Below are 21,564 nucleotides of genomic sequence, written 5' to 3' on the forward strand. Positions count from 1 at the left end.
GGGAATATAGGATGTCATCTGTGTTGAAGCAAATGTTAATAAAACTTCAGGGAAGTTAACTTCATAGAAGAAATCCCGCAATTTGAAACAACTTGTTGAAAAAATGAATATCCAGTTTAAAATATTCTTTATGCAATTTTATCTCACCGGGGTTCATGAAATGAAACATGGTTTCTCACCCTGGCAGGGGAATTGAGATAAGTGGATGTTATTTTACTGTGGTTTAAGAGATATTTTCCCCCATTGCTCTGAGGAAGGATATTAAAAAATGTACAAAAATGAGGTGGGTCAAAATGTGGTAATCAGCTGACAAAATATAATTTAAAAAATAACACCACCTTGACTTTCCTCCTCTAGCTTCCCACTTATTCACCCTGATGGGCGTCACTGAAATCTTCCCACATATTCACCCTGGTGGGCATCATTGAAATCTTTCCAGACTAAGGGGTCTCATTCAGACTAAGCACACTCATTCTGCCCAAATTTAATGAAAGCTGAACGTACTAAGTACCTCTGAAATCCAGACAGGCATTTGACTCCTAATTGTGGGTGTAGGTGCATCCTAGTTTGCACATTTTGGTGCAGTCCTTTTTTAAATAGTAAGAGATTTCATAGTAAGTATTGGGAGGTGTTTTTTTCTCTGTTAGTCTGGCACGCTACATTTGAAACAAATCTTAGAGTGAACAGGAAATGCATGAAGTTTTATAAATAGGTCTTTCCTTGTTCTGGTAGGCCAGTTAAGTCGTATTTTCCAGAGTCTGAATTGCATTTTGTGAAAAAACAAACTTTGTACCTTTACAATTGCAGTGAATGGAGCTGGGCTTGCCATGGCCACCTGTGATATCATTTCCCTTAATGGTGGAAAACCAGCCAACTTCCTGGACCTCGGTGGAGGTGTGAAAGAAGCCCAAGTATATCAAGCCTTCAAACTGCTCAGTGCTGATCCTAAGGTAACATGGTTGTCTTTGAAAAGGATGCTTTATCATACCGTTCCAGCCCCTGCCAAAATATACCTGAAAATATCACCGATAGCCTGGTGAACACTGAGGGTAACCTACCTGGATGATGGGCTGCTGGTTAAGACACAGGACTGGTTCAGTTTCCAGTTCAGTCTCACACTTTCTGTGGACAAGTTGCTTAGAGCCTGTGGCTATATCCAGAAAGGGATATAGGCATTGCCAGCTTTTGGGCTGGCTGTAGAGATGTGTAAGCTCAGTTAATAGGGTGTGCTCCTCTTGAGGTGTGATTTACTGCTTTGGGACTCCTCTTCAGTCAGGCCTCTCTCCTGGGGTCTGGCCACAAGGGATTTAGATGCAGAGTTGGTCCACCCTGCCAGCATGGAGGGAGGTCAGGATATCTGGAGAAACAGAACCTCAAGTGCCCTAAAGACCTTTGCTGGGGAAAACCTTAAGCCTCTACAGACACCTGTAGCTCTTGTCAACATGATATCAGGGTATCTGTTGGCATAAAGCATCTCCTCATCCTGTTCCAAATCCTCATGCTGATTGATGGCCGCTATCTCTGTGGAAGTCGGTGAAGCTGTGCTGAAGGACACCAGTGAAACACTGAGCCCAAACCACATATATAGCTCATGTCTCTACTTCTCTAATTCATGTTTTTTCCTTTCCTCCCTTTCATTTACTTTGTCTTCTCTGTTTTCTTTTTGACGTCATCTCTCTGCTCCTCTCCTCTTTTTTCAGCTGAGGAATTGCCATCTTTTGAAACTAGAGCGATGCCTTCTCCCAGCTTATTTCTCTTAACTTCTCTTTGCAGGCTGCCTTTCCTCCTCTAGCTTCCCACTCTTTTCTGGAGTGACTGCTTAGCGTGTCCCGATGGACAGATATTTTTTCTAAGAAAAGGGACTTGCGGAAAACTCTGCCCTAAGGCACACAATAAATAGGAATGTCAGAGTCCGTTGTAAGTACAAGAAGGGGCTTGGTCCAGCACAGTTTTCGAAATTATTGCCCTCATCCATTTTTAAGTTATTAACCTCCTTTCCCTTGACTCAGCCCCCGCACACTAGTTATTGTTCCCTGGCTTTTATGTTTAAGTCACCTAAAAGGCTTTGTCTGGTTTAAATCAGGCACTTCTGAACTGCCTCTCATCAGCTCTGTGATTTGACTGATTTCACTTTTATCTCCTGGCACTATGGCCATCAGAGATGCGGTCTCAGTTCAGGATGAGATAAGCTGGAACTCGCCGCTCATTTTTGGCAGTAATTTATGAAGAATGCATGTAGGATTAAATTACAATTACCGTGGATCCGTCTCCGTATTACATCCCGACACACTGCCTGCACCAGGGTTTGGGCGCTGAGAGGCCTCAACCTTGGTACATATGTAATCGTCCTTCTTTCTGTGCTACTAAAAATCATCTATAAGTTTGCTTAACCATTTAAAAACACGTTTCACATCTTTGGTCTATGGCAAGCATATGGCAGTTTCATGTCTAGTACTTCCTCTGCCTGAATCGTGTGCTCTCCACTGGAAAAGCCATGGACAAGATAATCTAATGAGCTTTCTCCAGTTCTTAACTAATATTGAGCTTCAGTCAGCAAGGGTTATTTTGGTTAATGCAGTACTTGCAGTTCATAGGTGGTCATTAATTACCCTCCAACGTTTAACATAATTCCCACCTTATCGGAGAAAAGAAAGAATTGTTCTTGGGAGCTTCCAGGCCAATTAATGATTGTTAATGTCTCCAAACAGCATTGAGCCTCTGAGGAAAACATAAACCAGAGAATACCCTGAGGGCTTCTGACTGCAGCATAGCACTGAACTCTTAACTGTGCTGAAATATGGCACTGGGAGCACAGGGGACTCTACCAGAGATTTAAATCTTCCTGGGGGAAAGCAAAAGATCAAGTGTGCTTTAAAATAAGTCTCTGTGTAAGTAAGCCTAGTGAAGAGCAGGGGAAGTGAAGGGCGTTCTTGTAGCTTGATAATGTGAAATGACTGTTGTCAAGGCAGCACTTTTTAAAAAGGTACCGGTCTCATTTCTTGGCGAATTCCTCCACCCCCGCCCCTAGAAACCAAACTAGATGGAGGCTTTAAAATGGAAACAGCGCCTTTACAAATAGTCACGTGCCTGTGCTTTTCATCCCTTACCAGTCCTGGTTCCTGCTTTGTAGGGCTGCATATGTCAGAGCAGCTGTTGCAATGGTTTTAACTCCTTCTTTGGACTGAACAGCTGTCTATTTTTTTTCCCCCCTTCCTCAGTCCTTCCCTTTTGCATGTGTTCCTGTGGTGCATGTGCTTTGGAAGGAGTTGAACTCCCCCTCCTCTCCTTCACCCCCGGAGAGGGACAGAAGGTGCCTAGCCTCTTTCCTCACTTTTCCACCTGCTGAAACGTCATTGCTCCTTCAGTCCTCCTGTAACATGGAAAAGGAGTTTGCATTCTTTGGTATCTCAGGGATGTACTGGACAGTCCCCAGCAGAGAGATGGTCCAGCAGAGGCTGTTACAGCCTCTCCAAGTGCTGCCTGTGTTCAACTCTTGTTCACAACCATGGACCTATTGTTATGCACATCACCTCTATACCTAGGAACCTAGACCCTGACCCCGTTCTCCCCAAAAGTTTTAAGAGGTCTAGACTGAGCAGAAAGGATGGGCTTGTTACTTCCACGTATGGAAGGATGGGCTAGTGGACTACCGGATTTAAGACGCTTGGGTTTGGATCCCAGATCAGCCACTGACTTTATCCCTCAGTTTGGGCAAGCCGGTCGATCCACTTTGTCCATCAGTTCTCTGTCTGTTAAATGGAGATGATAATAGTCCTCTGCCTTACAGGCAACATAAAATACACTGATGATGGAAAGATACTCAGCTGGTAGAGTAATGAGGGTCACATGGGCAGTTAAAGTCCGCTCAGAAGCTGTAAGCATTTCTGTTTTGCTATTAACTAAACTAACACAGAAGGTCAGGCGCAGAGATTAAATTTAAAGGTAACGCTGTAAAAAGAAAAGAAAAGGACGGAAATTATTTTTTAATGAAATGTCCTGCTTTTTTTAATGCTGCCATTGATAATAGCAAGAGATTAACCAATTCAGCGGATGCTAACAAGTGTTTGCTTGCCATACATACAGAACAATGATAGTGACTGCCTGATACGAACATTTCTCCAGGAAAACATTGTATAGTGACATCCGTTAACTTGCATAAAGGAGACGACAAATGCCAAACACAAGTAAAACTTAATTTGTTTTTCCTTCAGCCATCTCGTAGTCCAAACGCAGTTCATTGTTGTACAAATATGGAAGAAGCATTTTTATTCCTGTCACTTCCCTTAGCCTGTTTGCTTATGTTGACTGCATCCCTCCGTCCACCTTCGTGAAGGAAAAATAATGACACTGATGTGTCTTGTCATTAAGTTGTATGTGAAGCAGAGGTCTTGGGGCATTTCATTTTCTAGACTTCTGAGGCAGTGAACAGAATTCGGAAAGAGATCATTAGGTATTTTGCAATTCACTTATTTTCCAGCTGTGGTTACCGTGAAAGTAATATGGTTTATCCAGGCTTATTATATCAGATATTTTTATCATCCGCATAGCCTTTTGTCTGACGAGAGCTGAAGTGTTTGTTTCCATGAAGGTTGTGGGCCATCGCATAGCAGCTGAAGGGGGCTGTCTTTTGCTAATGTATTTTGTTTTTTGCTGTATTTTGCTAATGCATTTTGTCTTTTGCTAATGTAGCAGAGGGTTGAGTTGGATCAGTAAGAGCTTTCCAAAACATAAAAATAGTAAAATTACATTTCACACTTAAACCACTAAATCGTTCGATGCACCTGTTCTTTTTTGTGGGTGAGTGCAGTGGCTCAATTTGCGCCTGCCATGCTCAGTAACAGGTAAGGAAGACCAGGCTGGCGTTGCATCAGTATCTGTGAGGACTACAAGAGCCTGACTGAACCCTTCTCTCCTGCCAGGGATGTGAACTAAGAATTCAAACTTCATGCCCTCATTCCAAACTAATTTATGATAAAGCTGAGGTTTTTGCAGTCCCGAAGCCTATCTGTGTGGACATGTCCCATTCTCAGCAGGTGTGTGCCCCAGCGTATGTTCAGAATTAAACTTCAGGGTATAATGCTACATTAACCTTTTGAATTCTGCAGAAACAAAGGAGTTCGAGGACAGCAAAGTAAATTATGTTCCTTCCTATACATCCCCATGGAACTTTCTATTGACTTCCACTCAGCTGTGTCTTTGCAGCCGATTCATTGATGCCCAGTGTTCACATAAGCTCTTTGTGGCAGGGATGTACAGCACCCAGTGCACTTGGCTCTGGGCCCATAGCTGCACTGCATCCATACAGATAATAAATCAGAATAATATCCAGGGGCATGATTTGAAAGCAGCGTGTTTGCATGGGTATATAATGTGTCCTGCAGAATCTTTTAATGCTGGTGGCAAGGTGAGAGAAGAGAAGAACCAAGCTTGCTTGTGAGTGAGATTTGCAATTTAGTGAAGATCAAGAGCAGGATTGGTAACTAAAGAGAGAACACATGAACCGTAGCTTATTTTTATTGCTTGGCTTCTTGTGTTTTCCCACGTCTTTCTCAGTCAGTTGAGGTTGGGCTGGTTTTAATGAATGAAAAGTGTCGTTGTTTTGTCACCATCCCAAGTACTTTTGCCTGGGTAGGGAAAGGGCTTTATAAAAAGAAAATTCTTCTTTAAACACTGGTTCAGCTCCCAGCTCTGAAACATAGGTGCTCACTTTGGTGTCACTATTCTCTCCAGTTGCTGGGACCAGGGAGGTCACAGCCAAGCCCGCATTCTCCCCCAGTCCTGCAGGTTTTACAGACAAAGAGGGATCTGCAAACTGCTGGATTCAGAGTGGGCAAAGGAGCTTTGTTCATCTTTAGGGAACAAGCCTTAGCATCCCCCGGTGAGAAATATCATGTCAAGGTTTAAAGAACTGATAGTTAAACAACCACAGTAACAGGGCCCATTATAGTGGAGTATGATGTAGGAGGATAACCTGTTGGTCATTCTCTGCATGTGGCAGACAATAGGGTTTCCCAAAGTTGTAAGGATGCCAGACCTCAGAACATTAGTATCTGATGACCATCTCCCCCAGCGTCCAGTATCAATATGTATGCAGCTATGGCAGATAAAATGAAAGGTAAATAGTGTTCAGTTCTAGGTGCATTGCAGTACGTTAGCATTGGATGTGTTTGAATTGTCAGATTGCTTGTCATTTCAGATAACGTACAGAGCACTGTATTCTTATGCAGTCATTAGGAACCCTTTTGCTTTCTCATTCAAATATCAGACACCCCGTCCACACCTCATTACCCATCTGTTCTCTGTACAGCATGAAAAGACTTTATGCTTTGCATGTTTTCTGTCTCACAGAATAGGGTGAAGCATGGGACACAGCTTTAAGTCCTTGAAAAGCCATAGCTGGAGAATTGCTGTAGTGAAAAATGTCCATAGAGGCTGCAGGCTAAAAGTGGTGGATTTCCTTGAGGGTAAAAGCAATCCCTAATTATTTAATTCTGGGTTCGGAGCCAAGTTGTTTAATTTGGACTCTGGCAAAAACCTTGCCCTATGGCCAGTCCCTCAGGGTGATATATTAAACAAAAAAAATGGGGAGTGGGGTGGACTGTTGCTGTGCAGCTCTGAGTGACCGTCATAAGATGCCTTTCGTGTTACAGAAGCATTGAGCACCCCGTGCTTGCAGTGACTTGACCTAAACGTCGGGTATTAAGCACTTCTTGATAACACCAGGTGGGTGTCTAATGACAGAGGTGATTCGATTAGCAGGCTGTCTTGAAAACGTAAGACTTCAGCCTTCGAATTTTGTCGTTCTGCTGTCTGTAACACTCGTCTGCCTCGGGGGGATGCTGTGAAGATTAATTGAAGATTACATTTTACGTGAAAGACGTAAAGTGGTATCCAGGTGCCAGGCTACAGCTGCTGCTTCATTTCCTGTTTACAAAGCGCATTCCCACCCCCCCGGGCTTTGCACACTGAGAAGCACCCTAATCGTGGTGTTGACACCAAAGTCAGTCGGCTTCCTGCTAATGAATTGATGCAGCACATTTCATTTGCTTCAGCTGCTGGATTTGCTGTTTTATTAATAATAATTCTGTGTCCCTGGGGGTGCAGTTGAGCTCAGAGCCCGTTTTGCAAAGATCTCTGCAAAGACCCAGCCTTGCTTCCCCCAGAGGTTCCAGATCAGTGATTGAGCTGGGAGGAAGGCATTGCGTCTCCTTACTCCGTAGTGCAGATGAAGGTATAACACATTAGCTTGAGAGAGGTTTATTGGAAAGGGGTGCTAGGATTTTCTGCCTGTGATGAAGTGAACAGAAATAGATCATTTTGTTTGGAACCACAATAGAAAGCGTGGAGGAGATTCTTAAACGGCTGTTAACTGTTTTGAAATTCTGGATGTGTTGGCTCATGGGGATTTTGAAAGCATCACGTTCCTATCATAACATCCTAGTGATTAGGGACAGAAAAGACCTTTCTGATCCCTGAAGCACCTTGCAAGGCTTGAAAAAGAGTGCAAGGAGTGTGTCCCGTTCTCTGTATCAGGAATATGCAAATGCCGTAGCTTTAATTCACAGCAGTAGGGCTGCTTATGGGTGATGGTATTGTTCCCTTTTGCTTGGTGTCTTAATGCAGTGGCGCTCAACCTCTGGCCCATTCTCCAGCCTGGGGATAACCACAGGGCTGGATATGTCAATTGGGTGAGCAGTGGCAACCTTAATTGTCATGGCTTCCAAAGCCACAGCATTTATTGCTGCCACTGCTCCCCCGCTGCCAAGCTACAGGACCCATGGGGAGCCCTGCAGGTCGGATAACACAGCCCCATGTGCCAAATTGTGCCAGAGCGGAGGGTTGCCCTACTGCTGGATCCAGTGCGTGAGGTTGGGTTGGAGAGCAAGATTGTAAAGATTGTACCTTCAGACCAACCCCATGTGCTGACCCCAGGCTGGGATGCAGCCTATGGATGGATGTTGCCCACAAATTGGCCCTATACCACCCATCTGGCCTGCCACTGCCTTAGTGCTTTAATTTAGTTTCATCTGAGCTGTATCTGTGAGAAGTTTTGCAACAGAGGTTAATAAAATCCTGTCCAAAATGAATTTATAAGAATCCTCTAGTCTTCTTTCAGAGTCCTAGCATTAGAAATACAGACTTTCATCTCATCTAGGGTTTTTATTCTTAAAAGAACTTGATACCTTATTGCCAGGATTATTTATGGAAATCTGTGATCTGACTCTTCTGCTTCAAAAAAAAATTTTTTTAAAGATAATTGCAGTATCTATGCACTTCAGTGGTTGCTGCGAAGCACCACTTGTTCATGCCCACTTCTTTCTGGAGAAGGGGATTGCAGGGTCAGATTGTTGGTCCTTGCCTATGACGCACTCCCACTGTGGTCCTCAAAACCGGGGCACAGTCAGAGCGGGGCTAGCGAGGTGTGGCCTGCCACAGGATTCAGGGTCTCTGAGTCCTGATGGGCGTAGCTGGTGGCGACAGGGGATGAGCAAAGGCTGTGCAAATACAGCCCTTGCTCACCTCTCTACTGCCCAACCCCAGCTATCGGTCCTGGGACACTGCTGTTGCTGCCACCCAGATGCAGACCCACACTGCCCCCACCAGAACCACTGCAGCTGCTCCTAACCCCACAGGTCTGGTCTGGGAGGTGTGGATCTGGCCCAGGGCCTATAGTAAGTTTGACCCTCCCTGAGCTAGGCGTATTGCTGGGTTCCACATACTGAGATTTCTTTCTAGCTCAAATAATAAAAGTTGCAGCGAGTCTTGTAAGCTATGCACCGAGCGTGTTGGGTCTTTTGCCGAATACCTGGTAGCAGTCACTATATATTATAGCACGTGAGTCTTCAGTGCCTAGTTAAAGGCAATGACATGCCAGCCTAATAGATTGGAAAAGTATTTGATTCTTTATTATACTTTACAATTTGCTTAGATTTTTTTAAAGGCTCATTTTGACTCATATTACAATGCATTAAATGTGAGACGTGAAGAGGTTTTTGGGTACCATAGTCAAGTTGGTAGTTCATCCCACTGGGATGAGTAATTGATTATGAATCTTATTACAGATAATCCATCTTGCACGTTTAGAGGGCAGACGAGACTCTAATCAAATTATAAGGTCATATAGGTAGGAAATAAAGCATAATTAGAAGTCTTAGATTACCCTGGTTAGCAAAGTTATTCTATAGAGGAAAGAGCATTTTAATAGCCATTAATATGAAGTGCTTGGCTTGTTAAAGCTGTCAGAGAAAGCATTTGTTCCTTCCATCAATATGAAAGGTTTTGGTCATCTCACCCTCGGCTGTCCTAACGGAGATAAATCTTAAGTGGGAACTTATATATATCAAGCTGGGTAGGACATGATGTTCTTCTGACTTCAGTATTAAAATGAGCAGTTTGATTTCTGTCATTTTAGAAGCCCTCTCAGTATATTATACAAAATCATTGCTGAAGAATACCCCTAGATCTTGGCATTTCTGTGTCCAGACACCCTTCTTTTAAAAATGTTGGTGATATGTTAAACTCTACTTTAATTTGCTATGGTGATATGTTAAACTCGTTGCAATTTTTTTTTTTAATAAAGCTAAGAATCCAGTTCGGCAAAGGTTACTAAGTGAAATGACTGTGCCTAGAGAGGGGTCTGCAGTCTTAAGTAAGGGAAGAGGTTTTTATGATTGAACTGAAACCAGGTATATCACCTTCCTGCAGCAGCTGCACAAATCTGGTCATCACGAGAGTGAGATGGGAGGCATTTCTGTAGAAATCTTGCTGCTGTACTTGACCCTGCAATGAGAATGATCTCCAGACAACTTTACACTCTTTTTATATGTGGTGTATTAGGAATGGTGGAGAGTAGGTAGTGACATTTTAAATCATAGATGAATTCTGTGTGTCATCTAACAGTGAGATGGGGGGAGTGGGGCAGTGTGATAATGTGAAAACATTATTAAGGATAACTTTTTAAGAAAGTCTAAGTAATAGGTGGCTCTCGTAACTGCCAAGGCTGAAGGAAAAGACCTATTATTAATCCATTCCAGCTACCGTGTTAAATTCAGATCTCGAATTCTTGAAAGATCTGGTTATGCTCTCTGAAAGAACAGGATATTGCTGAGGGGGGTTCCTATTCCTCTCCACTTCTGAGAGGCAGTGCCTGTCTCTTCTCTTGTGTCTCTCTCTCTCTAATTTCGCTCCTTTACTCTCTAGAGTTTCCCTGTTAGATTATGATTTACTCCATTTCAGACAGAAAGGAAGTCCTTTTATTCTTTTATTGAACTCCTAAGTTCAATCAGTTTGATCACATTTTCAGGGTAACTTCACTCTAATTTGGATGGCAACTTTCTCAGAGTCAGAGCTTCATTTTCTGAGAGTATGCATTTATATGCACTTCCAGGATCATCCACTGGGAATTGCCTTTCACAACTGGAGGAGTTTTCTGTAAGCAAAGTACTTTGCACATGCATATCTGTTAGCATTCCCATGAGGCGGCCATCGCATAGCCTCGCTAATTATTTTTCATTCAGTTTATCTATGGTTTCTTCATTAATCGTTATCTGTTAGCACTCTAGCATTTTGCAAACATCCCATTTTTTCTCAGCTAAAACTCCAATAGGATACTTTTTGTGCAAACATTCTGGATGTCTTGTTCTAGCACTTGGAGACTTAAGTTAGCAAACATTATACCCAAAAAAATCCACTCAAAGCATTAACCTTTAACATTTTGGATTGCGTTTTATCATTTGCTAATGATATAGTCATACAGTCATTGGTCAAATTCCTTTTTGTGCCAGGTAAACTCCTAGGAAGAATTCTGTATTTTTGCAGATTGTTTCTTTTCTGCCAGGACTCTCAGTGGATTTAAGTGGGTTTTTTTTCCACCCCTCCTTTTCTGTGAGCCCGCACTGAGCTATGATTTAGTACATTCTCCTTCCATATTACAGGATGCTACTTTAATTTGCTGTGGACACACTGTGCAATGTATTAGGGAGAAAAGTGATTTTAATGCCTTTATTTGATAAATGGAATGTAATATTGTGTCTCAACATGATGATGTTGATTTATGTTTGAAAACTAGCACATTTAGAAAGATAAGGCATGGATCTTTGCTAACTACGACAGATGAGTTCATACAAGGTCTAGAATTTTAAAAATTGATATTCACCCGAATTCCTTTTCTTTTGTGTCAGATGAAATATATTTCCTCAGTAAACTAAGTGTCTGATCCAGTTCTGGGAACTCCCATTGACTTTAAAAGAAGTTGTATTTGATGCTCAGCTTGTCTTCATATAGATTATAAGCTTTTGGGGGCAGATGGTGTCTTTATTCTGGTTATATGCACAGTACCCTGGGATGCCAGTCCTCAACTCATAACATGTAGCATTATGGCAAAATGCCAAGTATAAATATTAAACTAATATGCCTTCATTGAAATCATTTAAAAGATCTTTAAAAGTCCTTCTTATTTAGCAGTTAAGAGTTTAGATTTAATACAGAAAAACCCCACAGATTTTTAAAAGCACCCATTTAATTCTAATCCTATCGAAGTGATAGAACTGATTGGAAAAGTGGGGTGCTTTTCCCAGAAACTTTGGCTTTTTTAAGTTAAAAATTATAACCTTAGAATTTTTAGGCAAAAGAAATTTTATTTTATAACAGCAGAAATAACCGTTTCTGAAGGAAAGAAGACTTATTCCAGTAAAAAAATGTTGAGTTGAAAACTTGATTTCCAAATAGTTTTAATGGAAATTGTCAAACATTTCTAGCACAGTGCTTTTGCATAACCCATTAAAGAATTACATATATGAGTTTATAATAAATATATGTCAAGTTAAATGGTAGCTATATAGTCTACAAGCAGAAAGATTTTATAGAACCTTTTCACAAAGTGTTCATATCTGTGGCTGCTGGAAAGAACAAGATACCTTTGCAAAAGGTTTTTATTTCAGAAAGGAAAGAAAAACCTGAATTGAGAGAGGTGAATAAGAATGAAAAGACCTTCCCACCCTCACATCCTCTAATTTTGTGTATAAGTCACAGAATCATAGACAATGAGGGCTGGAAGGGACCCTAGGAAGTCGCATCTAGTCCAACCCCCTGCTCCAAGCAGGACCAGCCCCAGCCCCAGCCCCAGCCACATCATCCCAGCCAAGGCTTCATCTAGCCAGGCCTTAAAACCTCCAAGGATGGAGAGTCCGCCACTTCTCTGAGTAGCCTGTTCCAGTGTTTTACTACCCTTCTCTTGAGAAAATTCTTCCTGATATCTAACCTAAGCTTCCCTTGCTGCAACTTGAGAGCGTCGCTTGTGTCATCTGTCACCACTGAGACCAGTCCAGCTCCATCCTCTTTCAAACCCCACTTCAGATACGTGAAGGCTGCTATAAAATCCACTCTCAGCCTTCTCTGCTCCAGACTGAATAAGCCCAGTTCCTGCAGCCTCTCACCAGTCCTGTCCCCCAGCCCCGAACCATTTTTGTTTCCCTCCTCTGGACTCTCTCAATTTGTCCACATCCTTTCTGTAGTGGGGGACCCAAAACTGGACACAGTACTCCAAATGTGGCCTCGGCAGTGCTGAATAGAGGGGAAGAATCACCTCCCTTAACTTATTGGCAACAGTCCTACCAGCGCAGCCCAGGATGCCGGTTGGCTTCTTGGCAGCAAGGGCATACTGCTGGCTCATATTCACTTCATTGTCCACTGTCAACCCCAAGTCCTTTTCTGCAGGGCTGCTGCCCAGCCATTCAGCCCCCAGCATGTACGGGTATATGGGATTCTTTCATCCTAAGTGCAGGACTTGGCACTTGTCCTTGTTGACCCTCATGAGGTTCCTTTTGGCTCAACCCTCCAGTTTGTCGAGGTCACTCTGAATCCTAGCCCTGCCCTCCAGTGTATCTGCTACTCCCCCCAGCTTGGTATCATCTGCAGACTTGCTGAGGGTGCACTCTATGCCATCTTCCATGTCGTTGATGAAGATATTGAACAAAACCAGTCCCAGAACCAACCCCTGGGGCACTTGACTTGATACTGGCTGCCAGCTAGACATCAAGCCATTGATTTCTACCTTCTGAGCCCAATGCTTCAGTGAGTTTTCTATCTGCCTTACAGTCCATTCATCCAACCGTTACTTCCTTAGGTTGCCTGCGAGAATATTGTGGGAGACTATATCAAAAGCCTTGTTAAAATCAAGGTACACCACATCCACCAGTCTCCCTGCACCACAGAGCCAGTTACCTCGTCATAGAAGGTAATCAGGTTGATAAGGCATGACTTGCCCCTGGTGAATCCATGCTGTTCCTAATCACCTTCTCCTCCTCAAAGTGCTTAGAAATGGATTCCTTAAGGATCTGCTGTATGATTTTTCCAGGGACTTGGGTGAGGCTGACTGGTCTGTAGTTCCCTGGATCCTCCTTCTTCCCTTTCTTAAATATAGGCATATTTGCCCTTTTCAAATCATCCAGGACCTCTCCCAATTGCCATGAGTTTTCAAAGATGATGGCCAATGGCTCTGCAGTCACAACTGCCTTAGCACCCTCGGGTGCATCCCATTTGGCCCCATGGACTTATATATGTCCAGCTTTTTTAAATAGTCCCGAACCTGTTCTTTGCCACTGCTGGCTGCTCACCTCCTTGCCAAACAGTGCTGCCTGGTGCAGTAGTCTGGGAGCTGACCTTACCTGTGAAGATGGAGGCAAAAAAGGCATTAAGCACTTTAGCCTTTTGTGCATCTTCTGTCACTAGGCTGCCTCCCCCATCCAGCAAGGGACCCACACTTTCCCTGATCCTCGTCTTGTAGAAACCCTTCTCATTCCCCTGGCGTCTGGAGTATGCCAGGCTTTCTGCTAGTTGAGACTGATTTCCAGCGAGTGAAGAAATTTACTTCTCATTGCAGCAACAGTCAGATGTTAAAGTGGCATATTTTGACTGTGTGTCTGGTGGTTTGGGAAGAAAAATTAGGCCTAACAAATAATGTCATATTTTTCACTTTTTCACTTTTTTGACTGCAGCTGCAATTTATATTAATGGTTCAAAGATGACTGATGTCTATATTGAAATATTTGTATTATAGAGTTGTGAGCGAAGCAGGAAGAAATATTTTTGAGCAGGCTTTAATTTCCTTTTCCTCATAACTTTGAATTACAGTGCAACTGTGCTCCTTAATTTTTTAAGAATAGACTTTTCTGATTTCACTTAACATTGTGCAGACTGGTACATGCACAACAACATACAGGTGCAGATTTTTAAAGGAGACTTCAGAATTCAAGCCAACATCTATATGCCCGTCTCTCAGGGACTTTTGGTAATCCCAGACGTACCCACACAGCAAACTAAATGAATTTAGTCAATTTAATTTATATTCTCAGTGACCATCATATGCACACAAGGATAAGGATAAATCCACACATGATTTTATGTGGTGGTGTATACTGTAACAGCAAGCTATATTCCCATGGTGGTCACACAGCCTGTTTCACTACTTAGTACAGCTTCTTCCACAATCAAAGCTAAGCACTTTCCAATGGAGTATACGCAAAATGGACTTAGAGCCATTATTTGTTACAAGCCATCCATAGACCTTTAACATGTGAATTAGACCTGTGAAGTCAGCTGCAGTTAGGCACAACTGTTCACTTGCATGCACTAGCTTGCTGAATATGTGTATGGGGTTATATGATAATTACACATGCAAAAGTTGCATGCACTTTGTTAAAAAACCTAGCCCTACTTGTTTAATGTGAACATGAGCAAACCAATGAGCTGATCTGAAGTTTCCCACATTTAAGCTGTGAAAGACTGAAGGGGAAGAGGAAACACTCTTGTCTGGTGTGCATTAATAGCATTTAGGAACTTTTGAGCCAAGTGTAGTCACCGGGCCTTTAGAGGTCATGACAGAGCTCTCTTTTCATGCAGAGAGAAGTTTAGCAGCTATACCAGAGTGCTAACAACAAACCACATGCTAGAGACACCGAATTTCATTTCCTACCGGCTGAGATTGTGGCTATAACTGGTGTTCCATTTACCAAAAGGAGAAAAAAAAAAATCTTTAATTTAGTTTACAAACACATGGCAGATTGAGTTGTATTCACAAATGAACTCCAACTGAGAATGTTATTAAGCATGAGAGTTAATACAAAGCTTTATTCTTTTTGACAAGGCAGTGCCGACTGTATGTGATTAAAGCAGAAGCTTTAAAGTACATGTCCCCCATTGATCATAGATTTTGAATTAATAGAGAGATGGAGAAAAAGTAAACAATTCTTATTGAGGAAAGAGAGACAATTAAATGCTTGTGGGGTGTAGACTAAAATAAAGCTTTGAAAAAAAAAAAGTTGCCAACAGTTTATTTATTTTTTAACTAAATCCTGATTAAGTTACCCACCTAGAATACCATGATAAGTCTGCCCAATCTTTCAGAAAACACAAAGAAAGAAAAAATCAATTATTGGGGGAAATGAATGAATGTGCAGAGTCAATATTTTATAGCAGGTGATGAAACTTGAATGCCTGATGCCCAGCAAATCATTTGATTTAAAGGTTTGGGACTGCAATGCATGACTTTTCATTGAAGAAATATAAAAGAGCAAATTACTGTTCGCTGGAAAGTCACAGAAACCTTATCAGAATTGTTTAGTTCCTGCTGGTCCCTGGAGGTTTTCCTCTTCAACCACTGATTGAGTATGTGCTCTCTGAATTGTGAAGGATTTGCCTTTCATCAAAACTTTCATGGGGCCCTTACACATTTGTTGCTGGAATTTTGTGTGTTGCTTTGCAAAGAAACTCAAATATACTTTTGTTTTTACTTTGTCTTACATAGAACAGATGTAATTGAACTGAAAGGATAAAATAAAAGCAGTTTACACAAAATCCAAATCTACATTTCAGCAATTTCAGCCCATTTCCCATAACAATGCTAAAAATCCTTTACTTAATTTTGTTTCATTTCCATCCAAGAACACAGCAGCACTGTTGCCAGTCGGTATCAAGTAGACATGCATGTTCAGCCCCTTCATCCAGCCCACAGAGCAGGTTTTCTCCATTGACTTATTACTATTTTTGGCCCCTCTTCCTCCTTATATAGGAGTGGTGAAATACTTGAACTCCATGCCACCAAGTTGTCTCAGCAGGAAGGTGCGTAGTGAAAGCCAACCACGTCCCGTTACCTTCACCATCAAAGGGCGTTTTTCCATGTGCTATGAGACGCAGCACAGCACATGAATTAGCAACCCACACTAATCAAAAGTGCAGCGCGTGGTGTGTATCAGTGTCACCGCGCATCCCTGTGCTAAAAAAAATGATGGAAGGGTGCTTTCAACTAAAGCTCATTGAACATGTTTTCTTTCGAAGCGATGCTGATACACACAACGTGGAAGGCTGCCGAAGCGCATCAATTTCTGTGCTACAACTGATTTGATTAATCGAGTCTGGTCTGATGTATCGGCTTTCCAGTGAAAAGCAAAAATCAAATGCCAAAATATATAGGTATTTAGAATGTATTTTATTATAATGAATAGGCTTCCAAATTGCTTTAAAACTAAATATATCAATATAACACTGTGTTCAACTGATACCTATATATATATGTATGCGTTTCATTTCCATAATAGAAAAACATGGATTTGGGACATTTTCAACAAGAGAATTTGGGATTTTTAAACAGAGAAAACCAGTATCCATGGTGATAAAGCATGCTGTACCTTTTCTCTTTGGCTCCTTGCTTGATGATATTTCATGTCTTTATGAGCTGCGCCTGGCTGATTTCAGTCAACCTGTTTTCCAGACAATACACATTGTAGTGTTGCTGACCAGTGGCTCTTCAGCAAATCTGTGTTATTCTGCATCTTGACTTTATAGCTCAGGAATGAACCTTGGAACAAGACTCACGTTTTGCCACCGTACAAATCGTTGTCAGCAATTACGCTGCTGTTTGATATTGCCAGATGCCCTCATGACACTTCTGTGATCATAACCAACTAATGGTAATATATCTGGCTTTTGTACTTTTTGGAGAGTTGAGAATAAATTGACAAGCGAAGCCTTTCTGCTAAGATAAAATGCCTGGCCACAAACACAACCAGATCTGTAGAGTGCAGAAATGGATAATGTTTGCAATTTCTCAGTGTGTTGGGGCTTAAACATCTGAAAGCTATTTGTCTTCATTAGAAGAGTAATCTGGATTGTATGTTCAGAGAATCTGAATGTTTTATGTCATAAAAAGATGCTCATTAATTTAATGCTTAAGAGGAGAGGGAAGAGACAGTGGTTAATTCGTGATCTCTCTCACTGTTTAGACTCATCCTGCCCCTAATGTGATCCCCAGTGTGTTCAGCTAGATCTCTTGAGCCAGCAACTACTTGGCTCAGGAGGTCCTGAGCTAATCCTGAGGATAATACAGGACATGAGCACCCAGAATTGTTTGTTGAGTGAGCTCTGGAGAGGGGTTTTAATATCAAATTTCAGTGTGCAGGAATCAGTCCCACATTTGCTGTATCCTGCAATTGTCAAAAACAGCAATCAAACTCACAGATGTAGCTCATGTGATAAAGGACAGAGAACTTGCATTTGTATGTATCCTTACCCGTTTAGTAGCTTTTGGGATAGTAGTCGTAACAGGATCAATTGAATGCCTTATCCCCTGAATTACAATTAAATTAATTGCCCGACAGCTTGCCATTAAAGGCATTTTTTTGCAAAAATCTAGTTGGCGTAATAAAAGATACCACTTCTACCATGAGCTCTGATTCCTTATCCCTTAAACTGATAGAGGTCCTGATTATTTATTCATTTGTAATGTGCCTGATTTGCACTGCCCCTTCTCCTACTGAGTAGTTCCTCACCCCACAAATAGTCTTCATGCTGCTGCTTTTACTGGGGCTGCTTGTGGCAGAAGGGACTGCTTATCCAAAAGGAGAGGCGTTGAACCAGACCCACAATGATAAGTTCCTTCATATCTTTCAACAAATACAAGTGAAGAGAAATGCTCTGATTTAGTACAGATAATCCTCTTCCTCCTCCTTCATTTCCCCGTGTATTTCTAAGGTAGGTTTTTCACAAGCGGCATTCTCACAGCCCTGCAGCAAACCATTAAAATATCGGGGCAATCGGCTGCACTTTTTCTGTACAAATTTTACTGCATGCTCCACAGTAATTTAAGTCTGTGGTACCTTGCGTGCATAATAAACCTGGAGGGGGGTTGTGAAAGGAGTCAGATTTTACCTTCCCTTTTAAAGCTGCTTTATTTAAAAAAAAGAAAAAAGCATTTGGCAGGACAGAGCTGCTATGGAGGCTTGGAGTAAAGCCCTGATTGCCCTGTCAGTCAGAGCTCGGAGGAACTTGGAACTTCGCAGATTGATGCTTGACAGAATAATTAGAAAACTGTCACTTGAAGTAACCGCTCTAGTGTTCCCTAAAGAAATGCGCCTATGCCAAATGTGCGCTGTCCAAATCTAGAGGTTAAATGTTCAGTAAGACAAAACATAGCGTGTCACTAGAGAAAATTACTTTAAACACGTTGCGGAAATGATGCTCCACCAACCTCTACACTACGACTACACTGTTTATTGAACCCACCTGCTTTCATCTCGCCCCGGTGTTCAAGAGCTTTTGAGCCTTGTGCTGTTAGTGTGATCTTAATAGTTTAGTGAGGCATTGACATTTTAAGCAAAATAGGGGCTTTGGGATTTATTTTGTTGTTGTTGCTGTTTCAAGTGAAAACATTTATAATACAGCTTTTCACTTCTCTGTAGGCTCTTAACACAGCTGCCGTCACCGCCATATCCGAGTGCCTTTCGCTAGGCTTAGAATCGTAGAAAAGTTAGGGAAGAGGCTTGGAGTCCAGGCCCCCTTGCTCAAGGCGGGATTGTGTCCGGCTAAGCCAGTCCAGACTTTGGGATGTGACTTATACCCGTCATGCAGGCTAGTGTCTCTGTGGGTCTTCTTTTTACTTCTTTATTTTTATACTGTGTCTTAGCTGGTGACGGCAGGTCCGAAAAGTGCATTGTGGGGTTGTAGCAGAAAATGGCAAAGTTTGCTGTGGCTCTTAGCTCCTGTGGAAATTGCCCCTGTAATCTCAAACTGGCTCCCCAAAAACCTCTGTGCCCTGGACGGAGGAGCTTAAGGACCATAACAACTGTTGAACCAGCACTGGTTTATCTTTGCCCAGTGTCTGCAAGTGGCTGAATCTAATTGTGCATAATTAACAGATTGAAAAGCAACTCGTCCAAGGAGGCAGCGGTAGAAAATCGTCCAAGGTGGTGGTGGGGTTCCTCCTGTGTGTGCTTTAGTAGCATTATATACCCAAGTGTGCTTGGAAGGACATGCTACCCCGTTTCCTTCCTGTGGTTATATGTGCTACCTACAAGCTGTGGACAGCAAACCTTTAGCTTATTTCCTTGGGCAGGTAAAGAAAGAAAGTCTTTGCCAAGCAATTTAAATCAAGTTATTGTTTATGCCGTGTCCATGCTCCTCTATGATAGCCCTTTCATAAGGTATCTAGCCCCTTGTCTAGGCAGGGCAGATGCCTGGAAAGAAGTATAATAAGCTTGGCTTGTGTAGTCACACTGCTAATATTTACCCTCTGCAGTGCGACCTAGGGTTTATAATTCGATAGCATTGATGCTGTTGGAGTATTTGCCCAGTCTGTTCATGAATCCTCTGCTAATGCAGTGTGAGGTTAAGGCGGCCATAAGAGTGATTTATGATACAAGTAAAATATGTCGCCCTTCCAAGTGATTAACAATATTACAAAGATACTTTGCTCAGTTTTTGACCCACATACTTAAGATCAGTCAATAATTTACAGTGAACTTCCTTCTTATCTGTAAGCCACGAGGCCGGATCCCGTAATGCTGATTTATGCACCTGCAGCTCTGGTCATGAGAGAGCCTGAACGGGTAAGAGTTACTCGTGTGGAAGCGGTGGAGAATCATTAGCAATATAAGCAGAGACTTCAGTTCTCTATTCTTTTTTTTGTTTTTTTGAAGCAGCTGTATTTGCAATGGATCTGTCAATCAGCAGCGGAAATGTCTTTCATTCTGAGAACTACAAATATGATTATTCCTCGAAGCTCAGTGCCTATATAAATTTGGTGGCTGGAACTAACAATAATCTTGAAGTTGTCTTCTGTGAGAGCTAGCTATGAAATTTCAGAACTGTCAGAGGAGGCAAAGAGATCTGTTTCAGCACACAATTGAAGCCCGACTTGCCTCTCCATGGCATCAGTTCCTCTACTTCTGATAGCACCATTGATATCACAGCACTTAGTGCTGACTTGCACCAGCCTAACTCAAATCGGAGGAGGTCCTTAATAAATATAATTAGTTCTTTTTCCATGCAGATTGATCTGAAATGTTTTTTATAGTCCTGTTGGCATGGAAATGTTTCTTCAGTTTATAGTTTATCATCACTTTTCAGGGTTTGGCATTTATTATACCTACCTCCACAGATTACACGGAGCGCACGTGTTCGTTTTGACAGTTTGGGGCCTCTGTAAACTCATGAGCTCCCCTTTTTTTTATGAATAGAATTTATTCTTGTACCCTTCAGCGTGGATCCGAACGTCCATTATGTAGTGGAAAACAGATTGTCTGGGGGAGTGAAACAGGGCCGTCAAGGAGTCATCAGCATAGGATAGCTCTGCCTTGGGAGAGGGTTGTTGCAAACAGAGCCGTGGGCTTCCTACAGTATTCTGTCAGCACCCCTGAATTGAATGGGGTTGCCCTTTGGAAAATCCCAGCAGAAGGACAGGGAAGGGGGCACTGACCGTCCAAAAGCTTGCAGAGAAGATTTTTTTTTCCAGCTATTTAAGTTGGTCTAATAAAAGATATCAGATTTATCCAAAAAACCTTGTTTGCCTATGTCCTTAGACCAACACGGCTACAACCTATGCCTATAAAAGTGAAGTGCACTCTAAGCAACAGGAGAGACATTTCATCAGCATAACTAAAGCCTTCAGCAGAAAGGCAGGAGGTAAAGATGGACCTGGACTCCTTTCATGGCTGGTGCAGAAGTCTAAACGTTCCTGGCAGGGGTGTGCCAGAAGAAGGGAGTTGCAGCCAGAAGTTTATTGTTTTGCCTATGCCTGTACCTGTGTTTTGCTGTGTTCCTTGATTTAGGTGTTGCATGCTCCCCAAAGGATTAAAGTTAAGGTAGTGTAACGGGAGTGTGTGCATGGAGGGGGTGGAAGAGGAAGACTGCATTGGGCAACTGGAGGAGCAGCTTTGGGTACCGCCTTTGAGGAGAGCTGGGAGCATGCCTGAGCAGGCTGACTTAGCAATAGCATTTGGCCTTTGCTCAGCCCCAGCTACCTAGACACAGGGTGGGTCCAATACTAGTGACTTTATTTGGGAGTTTGGGGAGCCTAGACCAGTGACTTTATTTGGGCATTTTCCTGGCTACAGCAGATGTGATAATAACCCTTCAGAATTCCCTGTGATTTCACAAGCCACCATATAAATTTTGAAACATGGCATAAACCGCTTTTATACAGACTGGGAGATGCTGTGTCAGTGACAGAATTGTTTCTATGGAAACCACGTTCCTCCAAAAGAATAGCAACTAGAAAGCTAAATAAATGGCAGA

At 42.3% G+C, this 21,564-nt stretch overlaps 1 protein-coding gene across 1 annotated transcript in view; it reads left to right on the forward strand.

Moving 5' to 3' along the window:
- Positions 1-21,564, forward strand: part of SUCLG2 (succinate-CoA ligase GDP-forming beta subunit) — a 164,595-nt gene that overhangs the window by 95,581 nt on the left and 47,450 nt on the right. Inside the window, exon 9 of the mRNA XM_019536684.1 lies at positions 808-950. Within this exon, the coding sequence (XP_019392229.1) occupies positions 808-950 (143 nt within the window). The remainder of the gene's footprint in view (positions 1-807; positions 951-21,564) is intronic.

The sequence above is a fragment of the Crocodylus porosus genome, unplaced genomic scaffold (assembly GCF_001723895.1).
Source record: "Crocodylus porosus isolate Cpor-Errol unplaced genomic scaffold, CroPor_comp1, whole genome shotgun sequence".
NCBI classification, from domain to species: Eukaryota; Metazoa; Chordata; order Crocodylia; family Crocodylidae; genus Crocodylus; species Crocodylus porosus.